Consider the following 13,193-nt stretch of genomic DNA (forward strand, 5'->3'; position numbering starts at 1 on the left):
TATAGTACCATTCTCTACAGTACCATTCTCTATAGTACCATTCTATATAGTACCATTCTCTATAGTACCATTCTCTATACAGTACCATTCTCTATAGTACCATTCTATATAGTACCATTCTCTATAGTACCATTGTCTATAGTACCATTCTATATAGTACCATTCTCTATAGTACCATTCTCTATAGTACCATTCTCTATAGTACCATTCTCTATAGTACCATTCTATATAGTACCATTCTCTACAGTACCATTCTATATAGTACCATTCTCTATAGTACCATTCTCTATAGTACCATTCTATATAGTACCATTCTATATAGTACCATTCTCTATAGTACCATTCTCTATAGTACCATTCTCTATAGTACCATTCTATATAGTACCATTCTCTATAGTACCATTCTCTATAGTACCATTCTCTATAGTACCATTCTCTATAGTACCATTCTCTATAGTACCATTCTCTATAGTACCATTCTCTATAGTACCATTCTATATAGTACCATTCTCTATAGTACCATTCTCTATAGTACCATTCTCTATAGTACCATTCTATATAGTACCATTCTCTACAGTACCATTCTCTATAGTACCATTCTATATAGTACCATTCTATATAGTACCATTCTCTATAGTACCATTCTATATAGTACCATTCTATATAGTACCATTCTCTATAGTACCATTCTCTACAGTACCATTCTCTATAGTACCATTCTCTATAGTACCATTCTCTATAGTACCATTCTCTATAGTACCATTCTCTATAGTACCATTCTCTATAGTACCATTCTCTATAGTACCATTCTCTATAGTACCATTCTATATAGTACCATTCTATATAGTACCATTCTCTACAGTACCATTATCTATAGTACCATTCTCTATAGTACCATTCTCTATAGTACCATTCTCTATAGTACCATTCTATATAGTACCATTCTCTATAGTACCATTCTCTACAGTACCATTCTATATAGTACCATTCTCTACAGTACCATTCTCTACAGTACCATTCTATATTGTACCATTCTATATAGTACCATTCTATATAGTACCAGTCTCTACAGTACCATTCTCTATAGTACCATTCTATATAGTACCATTCTCTATAGTACCATTCTATATAGTACCATTCTATATAGTACCATTCTCTATAGTACCATTCTCTATAGTACCATTCTATATAGTACCATTCTATATAGTACCATTCTCTATAGTACCATTCTATATAGTACCATTCTATATAGTACCATTCTCTACAGTACCATTCATCTATAGTACCATTCTCTATAGTACCATTCTATATAGTACCATTCTCTATAGTACCATTCTCTATAGTACCATTCTATATAGTACCATTCTATATAGTACCATTCTATATAGTACCATTCTATATAGTACCATTCTCTACAGTACCATTCTCTACAGTACCATTCTATATTGTACCATTCTATATAGTACCATTCTATATAGTACCATTCTATATAGTACCATTCTATAGTACCATTATATAGTACCATTCTATATAGTACCATTCTCTATAGTACCATTCTCTATAGTACCATTCTATATAGTACCATTCTCTATAGTACCATTCTCTATAGTACCATTCTCTATAGTACCATTCTATATAGTACCATTCTCTACAGTACCATTCTCTATAGTACCATTCTATATAGTACCATTCTATAGTATAGTACCATTCTCTATAGTACCATTCTATATAGTACCATTCTCTATAGTACCATTCTATATAGTACCATTCTATAGTACCATTCTCTATAGTACCATTCTCTATAGTACCATTCTCTATAGTACCATTCTCTATAGTACCATTCTCTATAGTACCATTCTCTATAGTACCATTTCTATATAGTACCATTCTCTATAGTACCATTCTATATAGTACCATTCTCTATAGTACCATTCTATATAGTACCATTCTCTATACCATTCCTATAGTACCATTCTCTATAGTACCATTCTATATAGTACCATTCTCTATAGTACCATTCTCTATAGTACCATTCTATATAGTACCATTCTATATAGTACCATTCTCTATAGTACCATTCTCTATAGTACCATTCTCTATAGTACCATTCTCTATAGTACCATTCTCTATAGTACCATTCTCTATAGTACCATTACCATTCTCTATAGTACCATTTCTATAGTACCATTCTATATAGTACCATTCTATAGTACCATTCTATATAGTACCATTCTCTATAGTACCATTCTCTATATAGTACCATTCTATATAGTACCATTCTCTATAGTACCATTCTCTATAGTACCATTCTCTATAGTACCATTCTCTATAGTACCATTCTCTATAGTACCATTCTATATAGTACCATTCTCTATAGTACCATTCTCTATAGTACCATTCTATATAGTACCATTCTCTATAGTACCATTCTCTATAGTACCATTCTATATAGTACCATTCTATATAGTACCATTCTCTATAGTACCATTCTCTATAGTACCATTCTATATAGTACCATTCTCTATAGTACCATTCTCTATAGTACCATTCTATATAGTACCATTCTATATAGTACCATTCTCTATAGTACCATTCTATATAGTACCATTCTATATAGTACCATTCTATATAGTACCATTCTAGTACCATTCTATATAGTACCATTCTCTATAGTACCATTCTCTATAGTACCATTTCTATAGTACCATTCTCTATAGTACCATTCTATATAGTACCATTCTATATAGTACCATTCTCTATAGTACCATTCTATATAGTACCATTCTATATAGTACCATTCTCTATAGTACCATTCTATATAGTACCATTCTATATAGTACCATTCTCTATAGTACCATTCTCTACAGTACCATTCTATATAGTACCATTCTCTACAGTACCATTCTCTACAGTACCATTCTATATAGTACCATTCTATATAGTACCATTCTATATAGTACCATTCTATATAGTACCATTCTATATAGTACCATTCTCTATAGTACCAGTCTCTACAGTACCATTCTCTATAGTACCATTCTATATAGTACCATTCTCTATAGTACCATTCTATATAGTACCATTCTCTACAGTACCATTCTATATAGTACCATTATATATAGTACCATTCTCTATAGTACCATTCTATATAGTACCATTCTCTATAGTACCATTGTCTATAGTACCATTCTATATAGTACCATTCTATATAGTACCATTCTCTATAGTACCATTCTCTATAGTACCATTCTATAGTACCATTCTATATAGTACCATTCTCTATAGTACCATTCTATATAGTACCATTCTATATAGTACCATTCTCTATAGTACCATTCTATATAGTACCATTCTATATAGTACCATTCTCTATAGTTCCATTCTATATTGTACCATTCTATATAGTACCATTCTCTACAGTACCATTATCTAAAGTACCATTATATATAGTACCATTCTCTACAGTACCATTCTCTATAATACCATTCTATATAGTACCATTCTATATAGTACCATTCTCTATAGTTCCATTCTATATTGTACCATTCTATATAGTACCATTCTCTACAGTACCATTCTCTAAAGTACCATTATATATAGTACCATTCTCTACAGTACCATTCTATATAGTACCATTCTCTACAGTACCATTCTATATAGTACCATTCTATATAGTACCATTCTATATTGTACCATTCTATATTGTAACATTCTATATAGTACCATTCTCTATAGTACCATTATCTATAGTACCATTCTATATAGTACCATTCTCTATAATACCATAATCTATAATACCATTCTATATAGTACCATTCTATATAGTACCATTCTCTACAGTACCATTCTATATAGTACCATTCTCTACAGTACCATTCTATATAGTACCATTCTCTACAGTACCATTCTATATTGTACCATTCTATATAGTACCATTCTCTATAATACCATTCTCTATAGTACCATTCTATATAGTACCATTCTATATAGTACCATTCTATATAGTACCATTCTATATAGTACCATTCTATATAGTACCATTCTCTATAGTACCATTCTCTATAGTACCATTCTCTATAGTACCATTCTATATAGTACCATTCTCTATAGTACCATTCTCTATAGTACCATTATATATAGTACCATTCTCTGTAGTACACTTATCTACAGTGCCATTCTCTATAGTACCATTCTCAATAGTACCATTCTCTATAGTACCATTCTCTATAGTACCATTCTCTATATTACCATTCTCTATAGTACCATTCTATATAGTACCATTCTCTATAGTACCATTCTCTATAGTACCATTCTCTACAGTACCATTCTATATAGTACTATTCTGTATAGCACCATTCTTTATAGTAATATTCTTTATAGTACCATTCTCTATAGTACCATTCTCTATAGTACCATTCTATATAGTACCATTCTCTACAGTACCATTCTATATAGTACTATTCTGTATAGCACCATTCTTTATAGTAATATTCTCTATAGTACCATTCTCTGTTGTACCATTCCCTACCGTCCCATGGACAGCTCCTCTCACTTTGGCTCTATAGTATTGAGCAGAATACTGTACCTATTCAGAACTATGGGCAGCTCCTCTCACTACAGCCCTCTCGTACTGAGGAGAATATTGTACCTATTCAGAACCATGGACAGCTCCTCTCACTACAGCCCTAATGCACTGAGCAGCATACTGTACCTATTCAGAACCATGGACAGCTCCGCTCACTACAGCCCTAATGCACTGAGCAGCATACTGTACCTATTCAGAACCATGGACAGCTCCTCTCACTACAGCCCTGTAGTACTGAGCAGCATACTGTACCTATTCAGAACCATGGACAGCTCCTCTCACTACAGCCCTGTAGTACTGAGCAGCATACTGTACCTATTCAGAACCATGGACAGCTCCTCTCACTACAGCCCTAATGTACTGAGCAGCATACTGTACCTATTCAGAACCATGGACAGCTCCTCTCACTACAGCCCTGTAATACTGAGCAGCATACTGTACCTATTCAGAACTATGGACAGCTCCTCTCACTACAGCCCTAATGTACTGAGCAGCATACTGTACCTATTCAGAACCATGGACAGCTCCTCTCACTACAGCCCTTTAGTACTGAGCAGCATACTGTACCTATTCAGAACCATGGACAGCTCCTCTCACTACAGCCCTTTAGTACTGAGCAGCATACTGTACCTATTCAGAACCATGGACAGCTCCTCTCACTACAGCCCTAATGTACTGAGCAGCATACTGTACCTATTCAGAACCATGGGCAGCTCCTCTCACTACAGCCCTAATGTACTGAGCAGCATACTGTACCTATTCAGAACCATGGACAGCTCCTCTCACTACAGCCCTGTAATACTGAGCAGCATACTGTACCTATTCAGAACTATGGACAGCTCCTCTCACTACAGCCCTAATGTACTGAGCAGCATACTGTACCTATTCAGAACCATGGACAGCTCCTCTCACTACAGCCCTTTAGTACTGAGCAGCATACTGTACCTATTCAGAACCATGGACAGCTCCTCTCACTACAGCCCTAATGTACTGAGCAGCATACTGTACCTATTCAGAACCATGGGCAGCTCCTCTCACTACAGCCCTAATGTACTGAGCAGCATACTGTACCTATTCAGAACCATGGACAGCTCCTCTCACTACAGCCCTAATGTACTGAGCAGCATACTGTACCTATTCAGAACCACGGACAGCTCTTCTCAGTACAGTGGCAGTATAAGTGGAATGGTGTGCCCATATGCATTATGTCATTATTTGTAGTCTTTTCACAGTGCGTGTCGTACCTCACAGTCCTGTTGTGCTACACTGAAAGCTTCAGCTTTTTGGACAGCTCTGCTTCAGCACCATGCTGGCAAAACACATCGGCTCTCTGCTCTTTCTCAGACTCAGAGAGAAAACTACTTACTGCTAACCCTTCGTTATACAGTGCCTAAAGACTACCGCTGACCATTTCACAATGCATCTTCCATACAATACTGTTCATCACTCAACCCTAGTATAGGCCTACCATTGTTCATCACTCAACCCTAGTATAGGCCTACCATTGAACCTAAAATGGTTATTTTGCTCTCCCCATAGCAGAACTCAATGAAGAACCTTTGTGGTTCCAGGTAGAACCATTTTTGTTCCAGGTAGAACCCTAATGGGTTCCAGGTAGAATCCTAACCAAAATAGTTCTGCCTGGAACCAAAAAGGGTTCTCCTATGGGTATGGTCGAAGAACCCTTTTTGTTCCAGGTAGAACCCTAATGGGTTCCAAGGTAGAATCCTAACCAAAAGAGTTCTACCTGGAACCAAAAAGGGTTCTCCTATGGGGACCGTCGAAGAACCCTTTTGGAACCATTTTCTTTTATTTTTCTAAGAGTGTAGAGAGCACTACTACTGCCATTCATTTCACCACACATAACACACTGGACAGAGGTACACTACCATTACAACATGTCCTTCTCACTCGTTGTATACCAACATAGTCAACAGAGTCTAGTGTAATGCAGTCATCTATTTCACCATACATAACACACTGGACAGAGGTACAGTACTCAACTACCATTACAACATTAACACGACATATCATTCTCACTCATTGTATACCAACATAGTCAACAGAGTCTAGTGTAATGCAGTCATCTATTTCATAATATTTCGTTATCATGCAATATGGAACCCTATGCTCGCGGTCCATTTCACAATAAGTCTACCATACAAAGCAATAATGTATGGGATTCAACTATATCATTACAACTCCATCATTGGCAAGGAATGTAGTTGTTAGAGGTAGCAAAGCAAGCAGTGAAGAGAGCTGTGCTACAGTCAATACAAGTCATTTATTTCACATGAAGTCTACTGTCCAATATTGTGGTGCCCCTCTGCTCATCCAGACAGCGGTACAGCCCCTACAGTCTGCCCTGTAGAACAGAACTCAGCTGCAGTGCAGTCTAACTGCTTTGAGGCGTTGGCACCTGTATCAATATGATGGTCTGCTCCGGGACACTATAAGTATATATTCCTGTGCTGCTACCTCTGATAATGACATCATAATTGCTTTTTTTGTGTTCATTGCATTAAATATTAACGGTAGGCCACCGTTCTCTCATCAACGTCTCTGTCCCTTTCCCCTTCAAACCCGCCACCCGCAAAACCATCAGCCATCGCCATCAACCCCGGTTATGACACCGTCCGTCAGAAACTATGTCAGCCTTTGTCATTTTAGAGCCGTTAAATTATACACGCTCTCATATTGAAACGATAATATCCGGGGTGATATGGCTTTCACTTAATCATGTCTCTGGGTATAGAATGTGTCCGTAAGGCCTAATAGGCACAGATCTAGGATCAGATCGTATCATCACCATTATGAGTGGACTATGTAAAAACTGGTCTGAGATCACAGATCTAGGATCAGATCGTATCATCACCATTATGAGTGGAATATGTAAAACTGGTCAGAAAGCAGCGTTTATGAGGAGACCTCAGCCTCAGTAAAGACACAGATCTAGGAATAGTTCCCTCCCACCAGGTTGCATCTTAACCAGTACGAGGGGAATATGTAAAACTGTTCTGAGAGCAGTGTTTATGGGGAGACGTAGAAATATCCTATCTTATACAGAGTCCCACTAACAATCACTAGGGGGCGACCTTGGTCTCTAGAATGTTGGGAAGATTCCTTCAGAAGGATTCTCTCTCTCTCATCCCACGACTACAGTGCCAGTCTGATTTTGTCACAGAGAATCAGAGAAGACAAGTATGGTAATTCATCCAGCAGTATCTCTAGCGTTTTGTCTGTGAGACTTGTTATGTTACAAAATCATCTAAACACCATATTGCTTAAATCCAGTCTACAATGGTCATGTCTGTTTGTATTACGGTCCCGTAATTGCTGCGTGACTATCTATTAAATACGGAATCGGAAGCTTATGTTAATTACCCTCAACGACGTTGTGTCTGTTTGTATAGTCCAATAAGTGGGTCAGGAAGGACGCTTAGATTGCAGCCTTCCTCTCTTTCTGTTTATCCTTTTTGTTCCTTTCTTTTCAAATCACTGCATAGACTGATGCTCCGTGCCAAATGGCACCTTACACCCTACGTAATGCACTCCTTTTGACCAGGGCTCGTGGTAGTGCACTATATAGGGAATACGGTGTCATTTGGGACGCAAACACATAGCCTATTAAACCATATGGCTTACGAATCAAATAAGTAGGTTAGGGTGATGAAATGAGTTTCATTGCTAAGGTCGGAGAGAGTGGGCTAATGATGAAACAGTGAAGATAGCGGTACTAACATGCTAAAGGCTATTAGCATGGCTTTGGCTATGCTACATTAAACGGAATATGAATGAATGGAGCATTATGGGATGCTCCATTATTAGCTGGGTAAGTGCACTATTTTTAACGAGGGGCCTATATGGCTCTGGTTAAATGTAGTGCACTATATATAGGGATTGTGGTGCTATTTGGTATACAAACTATATGCATGTCTGTCCTTGGTATGTCCTTTATAAACGAATGATCGTTGTGCCTAAAGAAGGAAGATTGCAATTAAAACATGTTGATCATTTACTCCCGTTTTACAGCTATTTTGTTTTTACAGCTTTACGTTAATTATATGTCTTCTTCATTGTGTCTTTATCGCACCAACAGAACAGAATATTGATCCCATACTATATATCATATTATTTACAACGATAGTTGTGCGGATGAAGGAATTTGGGAATGAATACAAACATGTTTATAGCTGATTCCTTCCTCCCGTTTTAGTTTCGTTTTTATTATTTGTGTAGTGCATTTGAACAAAACATAATCTTGATAGACATCATACATTAGTCATGCTTATTGATAACTTGACAGGGGACAGGGTTAATTAAAAAGTTTCGGCAATCTTCAATCCCGTTTGTTTTGACCGCCAGAGGGCACGTGCGTCATGACGGCGGGTTGGAATTGGCAACATCCCCAAGCTTTGGTACTAGGTTACTACGTCAATAACCAACCGCCACGTATCATAAGACAGACGACAGCCTACTGACTACATCCTCGCTGCTGACTGCATCAATACTCAATAGCCTGTGGTCACCATTCACAGATAGACCGATAGAGAATGCGAAAGCAAATGTTGTGTTGACCATTCAACATAACATGACGACCTGGGCATGAATGAGTGAGTGTGAGTCACGGACTAGTATAGGCTACATCATCATCATCATCGATAGCCTATATGGATAGTGTGTTCGTGTGCGCGTGCTTAATTGCACTCGAGTGTTTGCTTGACAGTACGGAATGATAATCAGTAGAGATTTACGTTACTGGAATAGAGCGCTATATTACCTGTGGTCACGGACTGTTTTGCTCTATACACACACACACACACACACACACACACACACACACACACACACACACACACACTGTGCCTCCACTGAGGCTTTCATTTGAAACAGCAGCTATTGAAATAAAACAGTCATTCCATCTTTCCCTACAGGGTTGTTGTTGCTTGCCTGGGCAATAGTCTCTAGTCATTACCTTCGTGTTCATTCATCAAACTGAACCGAAGACGAGAATAACACAACACATTACGATGATGAATAGGCGATTTCTACAATATTCACTTTCAAAATTCGCTGGCTGCGCTTTTAACTTAAAGCCATCATGTACCGGGAGCCTATGCTTCTTAAACGATGCTTTGTGCCAAGACGTTACCCGTTGACGGATTTGCAAATTCACATTCCACCCGTTGCCCACTAGTTGACTATTTCATTCACGGGATATGTGAAATATTTTATTTCTCTCCGGAGTGTGGGTTGACTGGGGCTTCATGCTCGTGTTTGCACGGGGCTGGGGCAGTGGCTCGAGCGCCACCACCGCTTGATGGCTCGTGTTGTTAGTAAAGAGAAGGGTCCGGGCAGGTCCGTGGGACGGTGCGCGCTGGCTGGCATTCCCGTGCCCCAATCAGGAGTAACCTCGTCGGGTGTCTGCGGACACTATTGGTTGGTGGGAAAAGATGCTGTGCGCAAAACCAACCCCGCTCCCCTTCACTCGCTTTACAGGAGTGGAGCAGAGAGGATCATCCGCTTTCCTTGCTGCTCAGCCGCACTGATTATAGAGCGAGAGAGAAAAAGCGAGAGAGAAAGTACAATTTGTCGTTTATTTACATGTTGGCAAACCGTGTTCAAGTTTAGGATTTTAGGCGAATGGTGCTTTCTGGAGTTATGCATTCGTGAAGGAACGTTTTGACATTTTTATGGCACTTAGTTGGGACTTGTGAGGATTCCATCTGTGGGTGAGGATTGTAATTATGGTCTACACGTCTTGCCTCCCTCTGCCTGCTGAGATGTTGGCGCTTCGGCCAAAATTCACAAACCTGGACTGAATATATATGTTTTTTGCTGAAAGAAGAGAGGATCAAATGGCCGTGATTCTCACGACTCAAATACAGGAATGCTTTCCGGTTGACACGACGACGCAAAGAGCGAAAGAAGGAATAGCTGATTTGGGTTTGGGTAGCAGCCGTAGTTTTATTTTCATTATTGCAGCTTTTGATTCTGCCTTATTCCTGCGAACCGAAGCTGGGATGGGAAATGCTTAGTTCGCGTAAGAAATCGGAATAATACCCACGACATATATCCAAGTGCACTTGAGAGAGGAAGAGTGAGAGGAGTGGAAATGGTTTTGTTATTCCCGCTCCTTCTCTCGGTCTTGCTGGATGGAGCCGTGTGCCAGCTGCGCTTCTCTCTTCCGGAGGAGCAGGAACACGGGACCGTCATTGGGAATATCGCGGAGGATTTGGGGTTGGACATCACCAAACTTTCCGCCCGCCGCTTCCAGACTGTGCCCAGCTCGCGGAACCCTTACTTGGATGTGAACCTGGAGAACGGGAATCTTTATGTTAAGGAGAAAATAGACCGGGAGGAGATATGCAGGCAGACAGTACCGTGCAACCTGCACCTCGAGGTGTTTCTGGAGAACCCGCTCGAGCTTTTCCGCGTGGAGATCGAGGTGATGGATATCAACGACAATCCCCCCACTTTCCCCGAGACAGACATCACTGTGGAGATAACGGAAAGTGCCACCCCAGGTACCCGGTTCCCGGTGGAGAATGCTTTCGACCCAGACGTCGGGACTAACGCGCTCAGCACCTACGCCATAACGAACAATAACTATTTTTACCTGGATGTTCAGACACAGAGCGACGGGAACAAGTTTGCGGAGTTAGTGCTGGAAAAACCACTAGACCGGGAGCAGCAGGCGGTGCATCGGTACGTGCTCACCGCAGTAGACGGAGGTGTGCCACAACGGACGGGCACCGCGCTCCTGGTCGTTAAAGTCCTGGATTCCAACGATAACGCACCCGTCTTCGACCAGTCGGTGTACACTGTGAGCCTACGGGAGAATTCACCAGTGGGCACTCTGGTTATTCAGCTGAACGCCACTGATATAGATGAAGGGCAGAACGGAGAGATAGTGTATTCATTCAGTAACCACAACCCGGCGCGGGTAAAGGATCTGTTTAAAATCGATGCCAGGACGGGGAGAATAGAGGTGTCTGGGGAAGTGGACTATGAGGAGAGCAGTACCCACCAAATATATGTCCAGGCTAAAGACCTGGGAGCAAACGCTGTGCCCGCGCACTGCAAAGTCATGGTCAAACTGGTCGACGTTAACGACAACACACCGGAGATCAGTTTCAGCACGGTGACCGAGTCTGTGAGCGAACAGGACGCCCCGGGCACCGTCATAGCCCTCTTCAGCGTCACCGACCGGGACTCGGGCGACAACGGGCTGGTAAGCTGCGAGATTTTGGGTGACGTTCCTTTCAAACTCAAATCTTCATTTAAAAACTACTACACCATAGTAACGGATGGAATATTAGACAGAGAAAACGCAGATTCGTACACAATCACCGTTGTAGCCAAAGACCAGGGGCTCCCCTCCCTCGCCACGAGCAAATCCATCAAGGTACATGTTTCCGACGAGAACGATAATGCACCCCGCTTCACGCAGCCAGTTTACGACGTGTATGTGACGGAGAATAATGTACCAGGTGCTTTTATTCACGCGGTGAGCGCCGTGGACCCTGACGTCGGTCCGAACGCCCTCATTACCTACTCCATATTGGAGTGTGACATTCAGGGCATGTCCGTCGACACCTATGTGTCAATCAACCAGGACACTGGTTACCTTTATGCACTGCGTTCATTCGACTATGAACAGTTGAAAGAGTTTAGCTTTATGGTGCAGGCCAAAGACTCCGGGAGCCCAGAGCTCTCCTCCAACAGCACCGTTAATGTCATTATTGTGGACCAGAATGACAACGCGCCGTCGGTGATAGCCCCTATCGGTAAGAACGGCACCGCCAAAGAACACCTGCCGCGCACCGCCGAGCCGGGCTACCTGGTCACGCGTATTGTCGCCATGGACGCAGATGATGGCGAGAACGCACGGCTCTCCTACAGCATTCTGCGTGGCAACGAGATGGGCATGTTCCGCATGGACTGGCGGACGGGGGAGCTGCGCACAGCACGCCGCGTCTTCACCAAGCGCGACCCACAGGGCTCCTACGACCTGCTGATTGAGGTGAGGGACCACGGCCAGCCGCCACTCTCCTCCTCGGCTAGCGTGAGTGTGATCCTGGTGGATAGTGTGGTAGATGGACGGAGTGGAGACCGAGGAGGATCTTCCTCCAAGTCCAAAGAGACCTCTTTGGATCTCACCCTCATCCTCATCATCGCCTTGGGTGCCGTCTCCTTCATCTTCCTCCTGGCTATGATCGTGCTGGCTGTGCGCTGCCAGAAAGACAAGAAGCTGGACCTGTACACGTGCCTCATGGCGGGGGAGTGTTGCCTGTGCTGCAGCCCGTGTTGCTCGCGCCAGGCGCACGGCAGGAAACAGAAGAAGCTCAGCAAGTCGGACATCATGCTGGTCCAGAGTACCAACGTCACCACCGGTGTGGGCGCTGTGGGCCAGGTGCCTGTGGAGGAGTCTGGTGTCAGCGGAGTCGGGATGGGAGGTGGGTTTGGTTCCCATCATCAGAACCAGAACTCCTACTGCTACCAGGTGTGTCTGACACCGGAGAGCGCTAAAACGGACCTGATGTTCCTCAAACCATGCAGCCCCTCGCGCAGCACCGACACGGACCACACCAACCCCTGTGGGGCC

At 41.8% G+C, this 13,193-nt stretch overlaps 1 protein-coding gene across 6 annotated transcripts in view; it reads left to right on the forward strand.

The window, feature by feature from the left end:
• The first annotated feature begins 10,041 nt into the window (after positions 1 to 10,041).
• LOC118382219 (protocadherin-10-like) overlaps positions 10,042 to 13,193 on the forward strand; it is a 41,278-nt gene continuing 38,126 nt past the window's right edge. For 2 of the 6 annotated variants that reach the window (XM_052511783.1, XM_052511786.1), the window contains exon 1: positions 10,047 to 13,193. This exon is cut by the window's right edge and continues 66 nt beyond it. In XM_052511783.1, coding sequence (XP_052367743.1) covers positions 10,701 to 13,193 — 2,493 coding nt within the window. In that variant the 5' untranslated portion in view covers positions 10,047 to 10,700. The other 4 variants (XM_052511784.1, XM_052511785.1, XM_052511782.1 and 1 more) reach the window with 3 other exon arrangements.

The sequence above is a fragment of the Oncorhynchus keta genome, unplaced genomic scaffold (assembly GCF_023373465.1).
Source record: "Oncorhynchus keta strain PuntledgeMale-10-30-2019 unplaced genomic scaffold, Oket_V2 Un_contig_751_pilon_pilon, whole genome shotgun sequence".
NCBI classification, from domain to species: Eukaryota; Metazoa; Chordata; class Actinopteri; order Salmoniformes; family Salmonidae; genus Oncorhynchus; species Oncorhynchus keta.